Source organism: Pseudophryne corroboree, chromosome 3 (genome assembly GCF_028390025.1).
Source record: "Pseudophryne corroboree isolate aPseCor3 chromosome 3, aPseCor3.hap2, whole genome shotgun sequence".
Lineage (NCBI taxonomy): Eukaryota > Metazoa > Chordata > Amphibia > Anura > Myobatrachidae > Pseudophryne > Pseudophryne corroboree.
In genome coordinates, this window is record NC_086446.1 from 568,597,890 (window position 1) to 568,618,922 (window position 21,033).

The 21,033-nt window shown below is 46.9% G+C and overlaps 1 protein-coding gene across 1 annotated transcript in view; it reads right to left on the reverse strand.

The window, feature by feature from the left end:
- The window catches only part of LOC135057341 (collagen alpha-1(XIII) chain-like), a 215,009-nt gene that overhangs the window by 26,406 nt on the left and 167,570 nt on the right, over positions 1–21,033 (reverse strand). The window contains exon 3 of the mRNA XM_063963231.1: positions 8,553–8,597. Within this exon, the coding sequence (XP_063819301.1) occupies positions 8,553–8,597 (45 nt within the window). The remainder of the gene's footprint in view (positions 1–8,552; positions 8,598–21,033) is intronic.

Here is a 21,033-nt window from a genome sequence, read left to right on the forward strand (position 1 = left end):
ATATACCACCTAACCGTGGTTTTTTTTTCTTTCTTTATACATACATACTAGTTACGAGTATACTATCTCTTTATCAACCAGTCTATATTAGCAGCAGACACAGTACAGTGCGGTAGTTCACGGCTGTGGCTACCTCTGTGTCGGCACTCGGCAGCCCGTCCATAATTGTATATACCACCTAACCGTGGTTTTTTTTTCTTTCTTTATACATACATACTAGTTACGAGTATACTATCTCTTTATCAACCAGTCTATATATTAGCAGCAGACACAGTACAGTGCGGTAGTTCACGGCTGTGGCTACCTCTGTGTCGGCACTCGGCAGCCCGTCCATAATTGTATACTAGTATCCAATCCATCCATCTCCATTGTTTACCTGAGGTGCCTTTTAGTTGTGCCTATTAAAATATGGAGAACAAAAATGTTGAGGTTCCAAAATTAGGGAAAGATCAAGATCCACTTCCACCTCGTGCTGAAGCTGCTGCCACTAGTCATGGCCGAGACGATGAAATGCCAGCAACGTCGTCTGCCAAGGCCGATGCCCAATGTCATAGTACAGAGCATGTCAAATCCAAAACACCAAATATCAGTAAAAAAAGGACTCCAAAACCTAAAATAAAATTGTCGGAGGAGAAGCGTAAACTTGCCAATATGCCATTTACCACACGGAGTGGCAAGGAACGGCTGAGGCCCTGGCCTATGTTCATGGCTAGTGGTTCAGCTTCACATGAGGATGGAAGCACTCAGCCTTTCGCTAGAAAAATGAAAAGACTCAAGCTGGCAAAAGCAGCACAGCAAAGAACTGTGCATTCTTCGAAATCCCAAATCCACAAGGAGAGTCCAATTGTGTCGGTTGCGATGCCTGACCTTCCCAACACTGGACGTGAAGAGCATGCGCCTTCCACCATTTGCACGCCCCCTGCAAGTGCTGGAAGGAGCACCCGCAGTCCAGTTCCTGATAGTCAGATTGAAGATGTCAGTGTTGAAGTACACCAGGATGAGGAGGATATGGGTGTTGCTGGCGCTGGGGAGGAAATTGACCAGGAGGATTCTGATGGTGAGGTGGTTTGTTTAAGTCAGGCACCCGGGGAGACACCTGTTGTCCGTGGGAGGAATATGGCCGTTGACATGCCAGGTGAAAATACCAAAAAAATCAGCTCTTCGGTGTGGAGGTATTTCACCAGAAATGCGGACAACAGGTGTCAAGCCGTGTGTTCCCTTTGTCAAGCTGTAATAAGTAGGGGTAAGGACGTTAACCACCTCGGAACATCCTCCCTTATACGTCACCTGCAGCGCATTCATAATAAGTCAGTGACAAGTTCAAAAACTTTGGGTGACAGCGGAAGCAGTCCACTGACCAGTAAATCCCTTCCTCTTGTAACCAAGCTCACGCAAACCACCCCACCAACTCCCTCAGTGTCAATTTCCTCCTTCCCCAGGAATGCCAATAGTCCTGCAGGCCATGTCACTGGCAATTCTGACGAGTCCTCTCCTGCCTGGGATTCCTCCGATGCATCCTTGCGTGTAACGCCTACTGCTGCTGGCGCTGCTGTTGTTGCCGCTGGGAGTCGATGGTCATCCCAGAGGGGAAGTCGTAAGCCCACTTGTACTACTTCCAGTAAGCAATTGACTGTTCAACAGTCCTTTGCGAGGAAGATGAAATATCACAGCAGTCATCCTACTGCAAAGCGGATAACTGAGGCCTTGGCATCCTGGGTGGTGAGAAACGTGGTTCCGGTATCCATCATTACTGCAGAGCCAACTAGAGACTTGTTGGAGGTACTGTGTCCCCGGTACCAAATACCATCTAGGTTCCATTTCTCTAGGCAGGCGATACCGAAAATGTACACAGACCTCAGAAAAAGAGTCACCAGTGTCCTAAAAAATGCAGCTGTACCCAATGTCCACTTAACCACGGACATGTGGACAAGTGGAGCAGGGCAGGGTCAGGACTATATGACTGTGACAGCCCACTGGGTAGATGTATGGACTCCCGCCGCAAGAACAGCAGCGGCGGCACCAGTAGCAGCATCTCGCAAACGCCAACTCTTTCCTAGGCAGGCTACGCTTTGTATCACCGCTTTCCAGAATACGCACACAGCTGAAAACCTCTTATGGCAACTGAGGAAGATCATCGCGGAATGGCTTACCCCAATTGGACTCTCCTGTGGATTTGTGGCATCGGACAACGCCAGCAATATTGTGTGTGCATTAAATCTGGGCCAATTCCAGCACGTCCCATGTTTTGCACATACCTTGAATTTGGTGGTGCAGAATTTTTTAAAAAACGACAGGGGCGTGCAAGAGATGCTGTCGGTGGCCAGAAGAATTGCGGGACACTTTCGGCGTACAGGCACCACGTACAGAAAACTGGAGCACCACCAAAAACTACTGAACCTGCCCTGCCATCATCTGAAGCAAGAAGTGGTAACGAGGTGGAATTCAACCCTCTATATGCTTCAGAGGTTGGAGGAGCAGCAAAAGGCCATTCAAGCCTATACAATTGAGCACGATATAGTAGGTGGAATGCACCTGTCTCAAGTGCAGTGGAGAATGATTTCAACGTTGTGCAAGGTTCTGATGCCCTTTGAACTTGCCACACGTGAAGTCAGTTCAGACACTGCCAGCCTGAGTCAGGTCATTCCCCTCATCAGGCTTTTGCAGAAGAAGCTGGAGGCATTGAAGGAGGAGCTAACACGGAGCGATTCCGCTAGGCATGTGGGACTTGTGGATGCAGCCCTTAATTCGCTTAACAAGGATCCACGGGTGGTCAATCTGTTGAAATCAGAGCACTACATTTTGGCCACCGTGCTCGATCCTAGATTTAAAGCCTACCTTGGATCTCTCTTTCCGGCAGACACAGGTCTGCTGGGGTTGAAAGACCTGCTGGTGACAAAATTGTCAAGTCAAGCGGAACGCGACCTGTCAACATCTCCTCCTTCACATTCTCCCGCAACTGGGGGTGCGAGGAAAAGGCTCAGAATTCCGAGCCCACCCGCTGGCGGTGATGCAGGGCAGTCTGGAGCGACTGCTGATGCTGACATCTGGTCCGGACTGAAGGACCTGACAACGATTACGGACATGTCGTCTACTGTCACTGCATATGATTCTCTCAACATTGATAGAATGGTGGAGGATTATATGAGTGACCGCATCCAAGTAGGCACGTCACACAGTCCGTACTTATACTGGCAGGAAAAAGAGGCAATTTGGAGGCCCTTGCACAAACTGGCTTTATTCTACCTAAGTTGCCCTCCCACAAGTGTGTACTCCGAAAGAGTGTTTAGTGCCGCCGCTCACCTTGTCAGCAATCGGCGTACGAGGTTACATCCAGAAAATGTGGAGAAGATGATGTTCATTAAAATGAATTATAATCAATTCCTCCGCGGAGACATTGACCAGCAGCAATTGCCTCCACAAAGTACACAGGGAGCTGAGATGGTGGATTCCAGTGGGGACGAATTGATAATCTGTGAGGAGGGGGATGTACACGGTGATATATCGGAGGGTGAAGATGAGGTGGACATCTTGCCTCTGTAGAGCCAGTTTGTGCAAGGAGAGATTAATTGCTTCTTTTTTGGGGGGGGTCCAAACCAACCCGTCATATCAGTCACAGTCGTGTGGCAGACCCTGTCACTGAAATGATGGGTTGGTTAAAGTGTGCATGTCCTGTTTTGTTTATACAACATAAGGGTGGGTGGGAGGGCCCAAGGACAATTCCATCTTGCACCTCTTTTTTCTTTTCTTTTTCTTTGCATCATGTGCTGATTGGGGAGGGTTTTTTGGAAGGGACATCCTGCGTGACACTGCAGTGCCACTCCTAGATGGGCCCGGTGTTTGTGTCGGCCACTAGGGTCGCTAATCTTACTCACACAGTCAGCTACCTCATTGCGCCTCTTTTTTTCTTTGCGTCATGTGCTGTTTGGGGAGGGTTTTTTGGAAGGGCCATCCTGCGTGACACTGCAGTGCCACTCCTAGATGGGCCCGGTGTTTGTGTCGGCCACTAGGGTCGCTAATCTTACTCACACAGCTACCTCATTGCGCCTCTTTTTTTCTTTGCGTCATGTGCTGTTTGGGGAGGGTTTTTTGGAAGGGACATCCTGCGTGACACTGCAGTGCCACTCCTAGATGGGCCCGGTGTTTGTGTCGGCCACTAGGGTCGCTTATCTTACTCACACAGCGACCTCGGTGCAAATTTTAGGACTAAAAATAATATTGTGAGGTGTGAGGTATTCAGAATAGACTGAAAATGAGTGTAAATTATGGTTTTTGAGGTTAATAATACTTTGGGATCAAAATGACCCCCAAATTCTATGATTTAAGCTGTTTTTTAGTGTTTTTGGAAAAAAACACCCGAATCCAAAACACACCCGAATCCGACAAAAAAAATTCGGTGAGGTTTTGCCAAAACGCGTTCGAACCCAAAACACGGCCGCGGAACCGAACCCAAAACCAAAACACAAAACCCGAAAAATTTCAGGCGCTCATCTCTAGTATATACAAACTTCAGGATAGCCTCCTGCTTTTTATCAGCAGGCTCCTTCAAGGTGGCCATATCCTAAGACGGCAGTGCCACCTTTTTTGACAAACGTGTGAGCGCCTTATCCACCCTAAGGGATATCTCCCAACGTGACCTATCCTCTGGCGGGAAAGGGTACGCCATAAATAACTTTTTAGAAATTACCAGTTTCTTATCGGGGGAACCCACGCTACTTTACACACTTCATTCATTCATCTGATGGGGGAACAAAACACTGGCTGCTTTTTCTCCCCAAAAATAAAACCCCTTTTATGTGGTACTTGGGTTCATGTCAGAAATGCGCAACACATTTTTCATTGCCGAGATCATGTAACGGATGTTCCTAGTGGATTGTGTATATGTCTCAACCTCGTCGACACTGGAGTCAGACTCCGTGTCGACATCTGTGTCTGCCATCTGAGGTAACGGGTGCTTTTTTGAGCCCCTGATGGCCTTTGAGACGCCTGGGCAGGCGCGGGCTGAGAAGCCGGCTGTCCCACAGCTGTTTTACGTCATCCAGCCTTCTATGTAAGGAGTTGACATTGTCGGTTAATACCTTCCACCTATCCATCCACTCTGGTGTCGGCCCCACAGGGGGCGACATCCCATTTCTCGGCCTCTGCTCCACCTCCACGTAACCTTCCTCATCCCACATGTCGACACAGCCGTACCGACACACAGCACACACACAGGGAATGCTCTGACTGAGGACAGGACCCCACAAAGTCCTTTGGGGAGACAGAGAGAGAGTATGCCAGCACACACCAGAGCGCTATATAATGCAGGGATTAAAACTATAACTGAGTGATTTTTCCCCCAATAGCTGCTTTAGTGCCCCCCCTCTCTTTTTAACCCTTTGAGCCTGAAAACTACAGGGGAGAGCCTGGGGAGCTGTCTTCCAGCTGCACTGTGAAGAGAAAATGGCGCCAGTGTGCTGAGGGAGATAGCTCCGCCCCTTTTCGCTGACTTTTCTCCCGCTTTTTTATGGATTCTGGCAGGGGTATTTATCACATATATAGCCTCTGGGGCTATATATTGTGATGATTTTGCCAGGCAAGGTGTTTATATTGCTGCTCAAGGCGCCCCCCCAGCGCCCTGCACCCATCAGTGACCGGAGTGTGAGGTGTGCATGAGGAGCAATGGCGCACAGCTGCAGTGCTGTGCGCTACCTTGGTGAAGACTGAAGTCTTCTGCCGCCGATTTTCCGGAACACTTCTTGCTTCTGGCTCTGTAAGGGGGCCAGCGGCACGGCTCCGGGACCGAACATCAATGGCCGGTTCCATGCGGTCGATCCCTCTGGAGCTAATGGTGTCCAGTAGCCTAAGAAGCCCAAGCTACCACCAGTTAGGTAGGTTCGCTTCTTCTCCCCTTAGTCCCTCGCTGCAGTGAGTCTGTTGCCAGCAGATCTCACTGTAAAATAAAAAACCTAAAATATACTTTCTTTCTAGGAGCTCAGGAGAGCCCCTAGTGTGCATCCAGCTCAGCCGGGCACAAGAATCTAACTGAGGTCTGGAGGAGGGTCTTAGTGGGAGGAGCCAGTGCACACCAGGTAGTCCTAAAGCTTTCTTTAGTTGTGCCCAGTCTCCTGCGGAGCCGCTAATCCCCATGGTCCTTACGGGGTCCCAGCATCCACTTAGGACGTCAGAGAAAATACTAAAGGATCAAAATGACCCCCAAATTCTATGATTTAAGATGTTTTTGAGGGTTGTTTTTTAAAAAAAAAACACCCGAATCCGACAAAAAATTTTCAGGGAGGTTTTGGCAAAACACGGCCGCGGAACCGAATCCAAAACCAAAACACAAAACCCGAAAAATTTCCGGTGCACATCTCTACTAACTAGTACTACTGCTAAAATTTTCTACATTGCTGTTTGCCTCTGCTAAGAGTAAGGGGTATATCTACTAAAGGTCAATTTTCATCGATTTCAGAACTGATAAAAATCAATTTAAATCAATTTTGGTCTTCCAGGGCTAACACACACATTTACTAACATTTAAAAATTCATATAAATAAATAATTTGTTCCTAAATGTGTGTTCAACCCCTGAAGCCCAACATTGATTAAGAGCGATTTCCATGGATTTGCTAAAGATTAAAATTGATGATAATCAGCCTTTAATATATAAACCCCTAAGTGTGTGGTGTGAGAGTTTGCATATTACATATACACGCAAATATATATATACATATATACAGTGGTCGAAGTGGAAATTTTGAAGTGGGGGTATGCAAAAGTCAAGGATGTAATTATGCGTGCGCTGAAGGCGCGCACTCCATAAAAGGGGGTGTGGCCACCCAAAAAGGGGGCGTGGTCACCCAATAGGGGGCGTGTCCCATGTAGTAGAACCCTTTATACTATCTAGTACTGGTGCCCCTTTCACATTATAGCACACTGAATGAGCCGAAATTCACCTTGTAGCACACTGAATGAGCCGAAATTCACCTTGTAGCACACTGAATGAGCCGAAATTCACCTTGTAACACACTGAATGAGCCGAAATTCACCTTGTAGCACACTGAATGAGCCGAAATTCACAGGCAGAGGCGGTCGCTGGGAGGGAGGGGGCGGCACAGTGGCATTTGCCCGTCGTTTTGTGGGCATGGTATCGCCAACGTAGGCTTGGCCGGACCGTGGGGGGGGCGGGCCGCAGAGGCTGCGTGACGTCACACACAGCCGCTGCAACCCGGGCAGCGATGAGTAGCTCTCGGCCAGCACGCAAAAGCTGCGCTGGCCGTGAGCTACTCCGCTGTGCAATGCTTTTGCACTTCTGCGACGGGGCAGGGACTGACATGCGGGGCGGGCTAACCCTGTGCTGGGCATCCCCCCGCATGTCTGTGTTCCTGATCGTAGCTGTGCTAAATTTAGCCCAGCTACGATCAAGTCGGAATGACCCCCATTGTCGGAACCGGGGCCAAATCCTGTCGGATTTGGCCGCGGAACACGTGGATCCGACAATCCACGTGGTTTCCTTCGGAAAAAATGGCCCGGCATTGAATAGGTCGGCACCCCTTCCGACCTACACCTGTTGGAAACTGCCGTCTTTCCGACAAGACAGCATTTTCCAACAGGTATTGAATATACCCCATAGTGTCTAATTGTAAAGCGCAACGGAATTTGCTCTATATAAGAAACTATTAAGAAATAAATAAAAATAAATATTTGCTGGGTGTTTAAATGAAAATGGAGGAACTGGGGACAGGAGGCCGGATAGGCAGGTGGGAGGACAGTGGCTGTACAATACTCATCCTCTACTCCTCTTGTACAGCTTATTGCTGCAAAGCACAGACCCTACCCGTCTTTTTCTGGTAGTAGCTCTTCTTCAGTTAGAGGCACTGTTTGATGCAAATATTGTATTTAGATGTTAATTTTTGAATTTTAAACACCTTTGCCTGGAGAGTCTATTTTATTAACTCCGTTCCACTTCATGTTAAAAGCTGGCTATGCCACTGATACGCAAGTGAGTCTTCTGTGTACTCAGTAGTATATCAAGTGTCTTCACAGGCACATCGTATCAAAGCATAATGTTAAAACAAAGATCTGAAATTCAATATGTACAACTTTCTATTATCAGAACTGATGAATCTCCTATTTATTCTTAACAGTTTCTTATAAAGCACAGCATATTCCATTGCACTTTATAATTGTGCTGTTGTTTCTATAACCAACTCCACTCCCCTTCCTTCCCTTATTCCAATTTTGTACATCATTCAAAACTAAATTTAATAACATATCACTTTGCAAGTTACTTTACAGCTAATTTATATTTATTCCTTAAATGAAACCAAATGTTATTGCAGACAATAGACTCACAATGCAGTACTTGCAAAACATTTTATTTTTGCTTGTTTTTAAGTTATTGAGGGATGGATACAATATGTATTTTGGGGAATTAACATTTCTAAATTTACATACAGGATTAATCAAAATGATAAACAGGCTGAAATAAATCCAGTTATTCACAAGTAACACTGTAAAATTTGTTTGTACAATTATAGTTAACACAAAGAAAACTAATGATGCAATATACAGTACCTGACTCCCCATTATGTCCTCTCTTGCCCCTTGCTCCCGGAGGCCCTGGTTTGAGAAAAGTGAGCCAGTTAGGGACTAGGAGAATTGTATATTTTATGGGAAACTTTATATGGAGATGGTGGATGGTGAATGATGGATGTTCACAAGTTCCAAAGATGAACAAATCAAATGTATAATTGTTTTATTATAATACATTAAAAGCTTGGGCAGCTTTACACATTGGGCCTGTCAGCATATGTTATAATCACCTAGAGTTAAGAATAAAAATCTGATACAATTGGGAGATCATAAGACCATAATATATATTACCTACAGTACCATCAGATTCATGAAAATACAAAACAATATTGGCATTTAAAGGCAAAGGGGGAAAGTACAATATATAACAATGAAAGGCAATCTTATATTCTTCATGGAGTAACATGTGGAAAAACAGCCCCAAATCAACTCTGGCACCACCACGATATTACTCATAACAAAATGTCCATGCAGGCCTTCACTTGTTCCAAAGTGCATACACATACTCCTTAGACCCTATGTTCCATAAAATGTCCCCACAAGCCCCCATTTCCCACATGTTCTCAAAATTTTAACACCAGCCACTTAGACCTTCCAACATGCCAGTCAGACACATGCAACTGTTAAAGGAGAAAATGTGGAACAAAATACACTGCACACCTTCCTTTGATATGCTGTATGGCCTCCCAGCATTCTGCGGAGGCGGTCAATTTGACTGCTCGCATTTAGTCTTTCTATATATAATGGACGGGATGCATTACTCATCATATTATGAATGCAATGCACCCTGCCTCTAATCGCATGCATATTGCCGTGTATTAATGCTGTGTGCATGTTGATTTATGCAAAGTACAGCTCTTTTGATAAGAGCTGCCCTTTGCGGTGTGGGGACTTCCAGTTTAACCACAGAGTATTCTTGCCAACATACAGTAATGCTAAGGCTACCGGTCACAAGAATCCAATCCCAGACTTCAAGTACAGACTTCCTAAAGTCTGTCATTCTACAGAATTGTGTGCTTCCTACTTTCTGGTAACAGTATAAGGAAGTCTGATCCCTGTTTCAGCATGAAAAGCCCCTGTGCAAGGAAGTCTGATCCTTGTTTCAGCATGAAAAGCCCCTGTGCAAGGTTCAATATAAATAATAGTGTCTGCTGAATTTGGTATAGATGAAATTAGTGCAGGAGAACCCTTTAGAATTAATTATAACACCAACTGTGAACTAGGGCTTTTTTCACCCAACATTAGTGACCGATCTCATCAATTTGTTTATGGTTATGAATGGATGTGAATCCCCACAGTCATGTTCCAAAATCTAGTGGAAATCCTTTCCACAAGAGTGGAGGCTGTTATATTAACATAGATAGGATTAATTCCATATGTAATGATCGACTGTCCACATACTTTTGGTCATATGTACACTGTAGTATCTTAGCGTGCACTTTCATATTGTTTAAACAAATGAAATTGAAACAGTAGGAGGTTATAACTTAGGGGGGGGATTAAATTAGGCAAGATACTTTTTTGGGCGTGAAAGCCAGGAGGTTTTCGCAATTTGTGATTATTGTTATTATTATTATTATTTTTTTTGGGGGGGGGGCTATCCCATTTTTTTGCTCCTGAAAAAAGATAAACATAGAACACATAGAATCCATAATAAGTTCACAGACCTATGTGTTTTCGTTGCCGGGTTTCGTCAGCCTGATTATCGGACATGTTTTTCTCAGCCTTCTGAGGCTCTAAAAAAAATCCCTAATAGCAGCTGCTGTGGTCGCAGCTTCAGGACTAACTGTATAGCCCCGGAATCAATAAAATTCCCCCATTAATCTGTTTGGAATAGAGATCAGTGTGTATAGGTATTACATTCTTAAATCAATCACTTACTTATTAGCAACCATAAATGCTACATGTCCTTGCATTTAAATAATACAAGGGGGATGCTCACGTGTCTGTGCCCAAATTAAGACATTGATGTTGAATCTGCAATATATATGTAGGTGTGTCTATGTTTCAGAATGTTTAGAACCAATACCATTACTGTAGACTCTGCTATTTCACATCATACACTGATCTCGGAGAAAATGTTCTAGCAACTTGGATTCATGTATCATCCCATCTGCTTTTTAGCAGGAAACAAATGTCAGGATGCTTGCAAACAGAGACATAAATACAAGTTACAAGCAGCGATGGCAACACACATCAAAGCTGTGCAGGCACAGACGTAACACGCCTGAACTCACTGTGAGTTTCCCTATCAACTGTCCCTCCACATTTTAACTAACGTTTTTGGTTTTGGAGTTCAATATCCATTTCCCCCATGATAGTCTACTTCATCTGTTTATTATTAGATTTTATTACGGTTCAAGAAAATTAGAATTGTGCTTGCAGCAAAGGGAACCTATTGGCATAAACATTTTTCTAACTCAATAATACACCCATAAGGTTTGAATTATTGATGCTCTGCAAATTAAGGTGTTTTATATTAGTTGTGGATCACATTAAAAGTGTGAGATATCATAAGCCAAGTGGGCAAGGCCAGTTTTCTGAATACAGGAGAAATGAGAAAGGGTGTAAATAAGATACATCTCCCTGGGATTTCTGTGCTGCTGTGAGTTCTGTATATACTCCGTCTGATGCTAGAAGAGGTTATAAGCAATCTGACTGAGATGACCAGCTGCCAGCAGTACACATACTGCAGAAGCAGTTCATAAAAAGCCCTCTACATGCAGGCACATTATTGATGGAGGGCAACAACTTTCTGCACTTTAAATAAAAAAATGAATAACTCTTTTCACAATGGACTTACAATTTATGGGCGTACTTATTAGTTAGTGGTGTTTTTCCCCAATAAATAAACAATTCCATTTTCTATCAATTTAACAAAATCTACTTAACTAGAACAAACTTTAGAACAGAGGCTGTAGCACCACTTTCACCATAGTAGTGTAATTTGGCATACTTCCCAACATTTGTGATAATGGAGTCGGGACATTTGCACAGAAAAGCCGCGCCCGATCTCAAAAAGGGGGAATGACCTGAGGGAAAGGGGGTGTGGCTTCGCGGGACTGCCGTGATCACAAGCCATGCCCCTGTTTTCGTCACTGAGGGGGCAGGCCCAGTGCTCTGGCAGAGATCCTGGCCTCATCCCTCCCCTGTAACGACGACACCGCTCCTCAGTGTTTGGAGAAACGGAGGCTGCTCCCAAATGGCATCAGACTGTCAATTATTGAGAGTCTGATGCGTAGTGCGACCGACGTCACAGACCTGTATTGCATATGCACAGTATGGGTCCGGTGCATGCGTACCGAACATCAATAGTTGCTGCATGAGCTGCTACTCCATCCACATCTGAATGACGGCTAGTGTGCAGATCCAATGCCACATATCCATGATATGTAAATAAACTATAGTACAAAGTGCAAAAACTGGAAAGTTCTAGGCTTCCTGTGTAAAAGGTTGGAAACATTATTATTATTATTCGGGAGGTGTTGGTAAACTGGATTTTAAATAGAAACACTGTTTGCCTACCATTTTCAATCCTTAAGAGTGTTTTGCAGATGTTCACACACAAAAAAGAATCCATTCTAAACCTGACACCTGAATGAAAAACATCAGTTCTCTGTATTTTTCCAAGAGTTGTTGAATATTAACATCTGGGACTAATGAGCAGTAAAACATACATACTCAGGTAATGGTCATTTAATAACAGGGTAGGAATACTGGTAAAAGTTAACTGATTAGACATGACTTTGCTGAAGTGAATGGGAGCAGCAAATATTCAGCATAGGGAGTACATGCAATGCAGTTCTTCTTCTGCAGCAAACACCATGCATTTTTTCCCATAATAATGCAGATATCTAGTGGCAGGAAGCAAATTGTACAAATCAGGAAAAGAAACCAAACGCCCTGGTGCAAAGAGAAACTTAACTGCAATACGCAATCTGGATTTTCCCAGCATGGAATACATTACAAACTCACAAAATAACTCATTAAACGGAAACTTGACGAAATGGAGAGACAGGTCCCCTGATTTAGATTTGTGTGCCTACCCCTGATCACATACAGCACTACAGGGGATGGAAGTGTGTGACCGTGGAGCATTCCCAAACTCAGGCTGATTACACAGCATCAGCCCGGCAATGACAGCAGTGGAAAGGTGGTGCCACTGCCCGGCTACATGATGAGAGCTGGTGTAGTTATAGCTGGCTATGGTGCACAGTGGGGGTTTTGGGAGGGGGGATGGGGAGTTGAGTGTACCAATGATCAAACAGTGGAAGTACGTGCACCCACTATTTTGAGGAGGTCATTCAGCACCCATTTGTGATCCAGCCTCGGTCCTCCTGGCCTCCTCCTATTCCGCTGTCGTTGCCTATGATCCTGTCAACCAAGTCAGTAGTGATGGTGAAGAAGTAGGCGGACACTGCCGGCCAGTGTCCGCCTACTTATCGTTCAGTTAGGGAGAAAGTTCCCTACACCCAGGGGCGGATTGGTATAGAAAACCAGCCCGGGAAATTTAGGGAAGCAGCCCTAATAGGGGCGGGGTCTGTTGAGAGGGTGGGGTCTGTCGAGAGGAGCGGGATCCTTCCTCATAAGGCCTGATTCTGAGTTGGATGCAGTTGGGCCTCTGCTCCTTTATGCTAATGCCCAATGCCAGATTAATGTACACATGGGTCTGGAGCTGTCAGTTCACACTTCTCCCCTCGTGCCTCTTCAATGCTCCCCTCACACTGCTCTGCTCATGCCCTTGACTTCTCCCAGTAAGCCAATCCATTTTTCCCACTTCAACCCCCATCTCCTCTACACACATAGAAGTCTTATGGTGCATTGCTGATCCTGATGAAGTCTGTGGAGACAAGCAAAATTTTATTGCAGAGATATCGATTTTACGCCCGACTCGTGGAAGCCATACATGCTCAGAGTGTACTTAAGTCTGCCGGAAAACGCTTTGCTCACCTCCTACTTCATGCCACATCAGAGGTTAGTGCACCGCACTGCATTATTAGACTTGCCAAAACTGGATGGGCAAGTGACTGCGCTAGTAGGCGTAACCCCTACCCAACTACAGTGGATATTTTGTGGGCTTCAAGCTACCATACTGGAGGTCAGTGCACAGCACAAACTATTATACCTAAGGGACTCTCTATTTCAGCAGGGACAGAGTGAGACAGAAGGGACTTAAGATAGAGAGAGTGGCAGCAGGGACAGAGAGAGGCAGCAGGGACAGAGATAGAGAGCGAGTGGCAGCAGAGCAGAGAGAGACAGCAGGGACAGAGTGACAGCAACGACAGAGAGAGACCACAGGAAGAGACAGCATGGACACAGAGAGAGCATGGACATATAGAGTGGCAGCAGGGACAGAGAGAGAGACAGCCAGCAGGGGCACACAGAGAGTGGCAGCATGGACAGAGAGAGGCAGCAGGGACAGAGATAGAGAGAGAGTGGCAGCAGGGCAGAGAGAGACAGCAGGGACAGAGTGGCAGCAACAACAGAGAGATACAACAGGAAGAGACAGCATGGACACAGAGAGAGCATGGGCATATAGAGTGGCAGCAGGGACAGAGAGAGACAGCAGGGGCACACAGAGAGTGGCAGCATGGACAGAGAGTGACAGCAGGGACAGAGATAGAGAGAGTGGCAGCAGGGCAGAGAGAGACAGCAGGGACAGAGTGGCAGCAACGACAGAGAGAGACAACAGGAAGAGACAGCATGGACACAGAGAGAACATGGGCATATAGAGTGGCAACAGGGACAGAGAGAGACAGCAGGGACACACAGAGAGTGGCAGCATGGACAGAGGGAGACAGCAGGGACACAGAGAGAGCAGGGTCATAGAGAGAGTGGCAGCAGCGACAGAGAGAGACAGCAGGGACTCAGAGAGAGAAGTGGCATAGAGAGAGTAGCAGCAGGGACAGAGAGAGAGACAGTGGGGGCATAGAGAGAGTGGCAACAAGGACAGAGAGAGACAACAGGGACATAGAGAGTGGCAGCAGGGACACAGAGAGTCAGTAGGGACATAGAGAGAGTGGCAGCAGGGACACAGAGACAGCAGGGACTGAGAGAGCAGGGTCATAGAGAGAGTGGCAGCAGGGACAAAGAGAGACAGCAAGGACATAGAGAGAGTGGCAACAGGGACAGAGAGGGGCAGCAGTGTAAGATTACCGAACTTGTAGGTAAAGATTTGCCATGATGCTTATAGCTCAAGTCTCCCAGTCACAGCCGAGCGTGGCGGACGCCGTGAAGGAGAAGCGAACCCACAGCAGCCTGCTCCCGCTGCACTGTGAATCTGTGAGAAGGACGAACCAACAGTGAGGAAGGAAAGAGCCGTGTGCTGTGTGCTGTGGCCATACAGACTGTGCCCCTGTGGCTGCAGCATGGTCCAATCAGCAAACATACCCGACCCGTGCCTCCGCTTGCAAATATAGAGTTATCACCCCACCCACCCGGAAAAAAAATCTCTGCAGCAAAGTGTTAATAAAGAGGGAAAAAATGCACAGTGCAGTGGGGCAGCTTGTGGGGTCAGTGGGTTCCCCTAAGCGACTACACCTTATAGCAATCACACCCTTTGCACCCATGTGATGCAGCTGCATGGGGAGGGGGGCACCCTGCCAGCCCACCACTGCATACAATTCACACAAACACAAGCTCACATGCATGTGTCACACACACACACACACACACACACACACACACACACACACACACACACACACCAGCTCATATGTAAGTCACTCTCACTCACATTTCCCTCCACTCCCTCTTACCACACAAACACTTAACATAGAATGCAGTCTCACTGGCTGGGCCTGCCCGGCCGTGGATATTCCGCACCTTCTCTTCTCCCTGCTCATGTCCCGTATAGTCCCGCCCCAGTGACTCTCATGTAGCCAGGCCCCCTGTGACACCCGTGTAACCCCGCCCCCACTGAGACACAGACTCACTGTAACTACTGCCCGCAGGAAAGTGGACAGCCGGCCAAGAGAGCTATGGGATCGGGCTGCCTAGGGTGAACCTACCCAATGTCCCGGCGGACCAATACGCCCCTGCCTACACATAAACGATTAGTTGGGCAAATACAAACAGGTTTGATTTTCCAAATTAGCTGGATCAACTGTTTCCTGATGTTTTACTTTTTTTAACATGTGGGAGCAAACGGCTGATTATCATTTGCTCCCACACACTGCCAGATTATCATTCCAACCAACTAGTTGGTGTCACAACTGAGGGCCTGAGCTGACGGGAGGCAGCCTCAGTTGTAGGGGCTGAGATGTACCGGAACCTGGGAGGTTGTATCAGACCCCTGGACATGTAAGTAACATGAATAATAACTGCCCGAAGGCGTGACCACGACAACTTGGATAAAAGTCAATGATGTTTATTATGACAACTCCGCAACACAGCAGCAGTAAAAGAAAACGTAAAAGTCAGCAAAGAATAAATACAGTTCCTGAGTACTACAGGATGGCAGGAGCCACAGGGCACTGGTAGTGTGAGATAGTTCTTATGATCTTCTAGATGGAAAGTCCTTACCAGGCCCGACTGTAGCAATGGAGATAACCCAGGATTGTGCCAGCTGGTGTTCCAGGAAAAGCTGGGTTGCTGAAGATAAAACAGCTGCTGTGGATACTGGCTGGAACCAGACTGTTGTTAGCACGGAGTGGATACTGGCTGGAACCAGTTAAATAATAAATGAACTTGGGAGCGATGAAATATGAACTGAAATGTAGAACTTGAGAGCGGAGAAATAATAATACCGGTGGAGAGTGGTAAAGTGTAGAAAGGACACCGGCCCTTTAAGGGAAGCTGTACTCTGCTGGAAGCTGAGCTGGAAGCAGGTAATGTTGTAGCTGGAAACAGATGAATCCACAATGGATTGGAGAGTCAGGCTACACCGCAGGTGGAATGCTGGTGCGGGTCTCTACGGTGGAAGTCTTGAGACAGGAGCTGGAACCTGGAAGACAATCACAGGAGAGAGACAAACAGGAACTAGGTTTGACAACCAAAGCACTGACGCCTTCCTTGCTCAGGCACAGTGTATTTATACCTGCAGCAAGGAAGGGATTGGCTAGGCAATTATGCAGATTATCAATACTGAAAACAGATTGGTGGAAATGATCAGCTGACAGAATCCAAGATGGCTGCGCCCATGCAGACACTTGGAGGGAAGTTTGGTTTGTAATCCATGTGGTAATGAAAACAGTAATGGCGGCGCCGGCCACCGGAGACAGGAGGCGCCAGGCTGACAGATGCACATCCAACCACGCGGACACAGCGGAGGCCGCGGGAGACGCCATGCCAGGTATAATATGACGTTTACTGTGACAGCGTCCCAGAGTGACAGGAGAGGATACAGGAATGTACACATCAGGATAACAGATGGGATCCGGTCCTGGAGCGCTGAGCCAGCCTTAGGAGGCATCTGATGGGTAAGAAATGGCGTCCAGATACCCGGATCGTGACAGCACCCCCCCCCCCTTAGGAGTGGCCCCAGGACACTTCTTTGGCTTTTGAGGAAACTTGGAATGGAATCTCCGGACCAAAGCAGGAGCATGGACATCAGAAGCATTGGTCCATGAACGTTCCTCAGGACCATAACCTTTCCAGTCAATAAGATATTGTAGTTGACCGTAACGGTGACGTGAGTCCAGGATCTTGGCCACTTCATACTCAACGCCTCGTTGAGTTTGGACTTTCGGAGTTGGAGGAAGTGAGGAATGAAACCGATTCAAGATCAGCGGTTTCAACAGGGAAACATGGAATGTCCTGGGTATTTTTAAGAAGGGAGGCAACTGGAGTCTGTAAGCAACAGGATTGATGACTTGTTCAATCTTGAAAGGACCGATATAGCGAGGTGCAAACTTCATACTGGGAACTCTTAACCTCAAATTCTTCGTGGATAACCATACCCGATCACCCACCTTGAGAGCAGGAACTGCTCGACGCTTCTTATCCGCAAACTTCTTGTACCTGAACGATGCCTTGAGCAGAGCTGATCGTACGCTCTTCCAGATATTGGCAAACTGATGCAAGGTGATATCCACTGCGGGAACAGAAGTTGCTGGAAGCGGTTGGAACTCAGGAACTTTAGGGTGGAATCCAAAGTTAGTGAAGAATGGTGTTGAAGCAGATGAAGAATGATACTGGTTGTTATGACAGAACTCGGCCCAGGGAAGTAATTGAACCCAGTCATCTTGAGAGGAGGACACATAGATGCGGAGGAAGGCCTCCAAGTCCTGATTCACCCTCTCGGTTTGACCATTGGTCTGAGGATGGTAAGCCGTGGAAAACTTTAGCTTGACTTGGAGGACTTGACATAAACTTCGCCAGAATTTGGCTGTGAATTGAACTCCTCGATCTGAGATAATTTCTTCAGGAAGACCGTGGAGTCGGAAGATCTCTTGTATGAATACTTGAGCCAACTTGGAAGCTGACGGAAGACCGGTGAGAGGAATGAAGTGTGCCATCTTGGTGAACCGGTCAACTACCACCCAGATGGTATTGAACTTGTTGCACATGGGTAAGTCTGTAATGAAATCCATCGACAAGTGGGTCCATGGTCGACGGGGAACGGATAGTGGAACCAGTTGCCCCGCAGGCGACTGGCGGGATACTTTATGTTGGGCACACTATGGGCAAGATGCAATAAACTCCAAGACGTCCTTTTTCAGAGTTGGCCACCAATAGGACCTAGAGATAAACTCCAGGGTTTTTTGGATACCTGTATGTCCGGCAAAACGGGAAGCATGGGCCCTATGCATGAGCTTCTTCCTTAGCATCGGCTTCACAAAACTTTTCCCTGATGGGGGCGTAGAGTCCATCCCTACCGTGGAGAATGCCAACGGATTTATAATAGGATGCTTGTCTGAAGACTCTGACTCATTTTCTTGCTCCCATGAGCGGGAAAGGGCATCGGCCTTGCGATTCTGAGAGCCCGGACAGAACTGGAGTTTAAAGTCGAACCTGGAAAAGAAAAGTGCCCATTTGGCCTGACGAGGGTTGAGACATTGTGCGCCCTTCAGGTATAAAAGGTTCTTGTGATCTGTAAGTATGGTGATTGAATGAGAAGCTCCCTCCAACAGATACCTCCACTCTTCTAGAGCGAGCTTGATGGCTAGCAACTCCTGGTCGCCAATGGCATAGTTGCGCTCAGCTGGGGAGAACTTCCGGGAGAAGAAACTGCAAGGGTGTAAATGGCCATCTTTAGCCCTCTGAGATAACACCGCTCCTACTCCAACGGAGGAGGCATCCACCTCTAAGATGAAAGGAGAGTCGATGTCAGGCTGTTTCAGAACAGGCGCAGAGATGAACCTTTGTTTTAAAAGATGAAATGCTTGCATGGCTTCTTCAGACCACTTGGACGGGTTAGCACCCTTCTTAGTGAAAGCAGTAATAGGCGCCACAATGGTGGAAAAGTCTCGTATAAACTTTCGGTAATAGTTGGCGAACCCTAAGAACCTCTGGACCCCTTTGAGGGTTAAGGGTACCGGCCAATTTTGGATTGCTTGTAGTTTCTCAGGATCCATCTCTAGTCCGGAACCGGACACAATGTACCCTAGAAACGGAATGGACTTGACTTCAAAGACGCATTTTTCTAATTTGCAATAGAGATGATTGACACGGAGACGGGACAGAACCTCTTTAACCCAAAAACGATGTTCCTCTAAATCGTTGGCAAAAATGAGGATATCGTCTAGATAGACCACGACATGACGGTATAGAATGTCTCTGAAGATCTCATTGACAAAATGCTGGAAGACAGCTGGAGCATTGCTCAATCCGAAGGGCATGACGAGGTACTCATAATGTCCGTCACGGGTGTTAAAGGCGGTCTTCCACTCGTCACCCTCACGGATCCGGATGAGATTGTATGCACCTCGCAAGTCCAGCTTTGTAAAGATGGTAGCTCCGCTAACTCTGTCAAAGAGCTCAGTAATCAGGGGTAAAGGATAACGGTTCTTGATGGTAATGTCGTTCAAACCTCTGTAGTCGATGCACGGCCGCAGACCACCATCTTTCTTTTTTACAAAAAAGAAGCCTGCGCCGGCTGGAGAAGAAGAAGGTCGAATGAACCCCTTTGCTAGGTTCTCTTTAATATATTCCTCCATAGAATGCGTCTCAGGCAGAGACAACGGATAAGTTCGGCCTCGAGGTGGAACCTTCCCTGGAACGAGATCAATCGGACAGTCCCATTCTCTATGAGGAGGAAGGATATCAGCAGAAGCTTTACTGAACACATCCGTGAAATCTTGATATGGAGGAGGTGGAACATCAGACGACCTGGGGGAGGAAGAACAGACAGGCAATACTTTAAACAAACATGTCTCAGCACAGGAGGAACCCCATGCCAGGATTTGCGTAGTCATCCAATCAATTGTAGGATTGTGAAGACGGAGCCATGGAAGGCCCAGGACCACAGGATGTGTGGCTCTTGGAATCACTAAAAAAGAAATAAGTTCGGAATGAAGAACTCCCACTCTCAGACGAACTGGTAGAGTCCTTAAAGAAATGACTGCATCAAAAATTTTGCTGCCATCCACGGCAGTTAAAGAAATGGACGAAGGAAGTCTCTCGGTGGGTAGGGACCACCGTTTAACATAGGCTTCGGTAATAAAGTTCCCAGCTGCTCCGGAATCAAGGAGGGCAATGACGTTCCGATAACGTTGAGCAACTTGAAGCGAGACTGGGAGATTACAATCTTGAGGAGATGGAGAGGAGATCATTACTCCTAGCCGGCCCTCTCCTTGGCGAGCTAGGATTTGGAGTTTCCCGGACGTTTGGGACAGGCATTAATGGTGTGAGACGGAGCTGCACAATAGAGACAGAGAAACTCGGAGAGACGTCTTCGGCGCTCAGCAGGAGTTAAACGGGAACGGCCAAGTTGCATGGGCTCATCTTTAGATGGTGACAGTTGACGAGGAGGAGGAGCAGAAGATTTTGGAGCAGATGATCTTCCACGCTCAGTTGCTCTCTCTCTGAAACGTAAATCAACTTTCGTGCAGAGTGAGATTAGCTCATCTAACTTAGAAGGTAAGTCTCTGGTAGCTAACTCATCTTTAATACGCTCAGATAAGCCATGCCAGAATGCAGCATACAGGGCCTCGTCGTTCCATGCCAGTTCGGATGCCAGGATCTGGAACTGTATCAGATATTGTCCTACAGTACGTGACCCCTGGCGTAAACGGAGAATCTCGGATGAAGCTGAGGTTACCCGGCCTGGCTCGTCGAAGATGCGCCTGAATGTTGACACGAAGGCAGTGTAGGAAGATAGCAGGGTGTCGGACCTCTCCCATAACGGTGATGCCCAATCAAGGGCTGAGCCACTGAGAAGAGAAATAATGTAGGCAATTTTTGTACGGTCACTGGGAAAATTGCCAGGTTGTAGCTCAAACTGAATCTCACACTGGTTGAGAAATCCCCTGCAGAATCTTGGAGATCCGTCAAATTTTGCTGGCGTTGGAAGATGAAGACG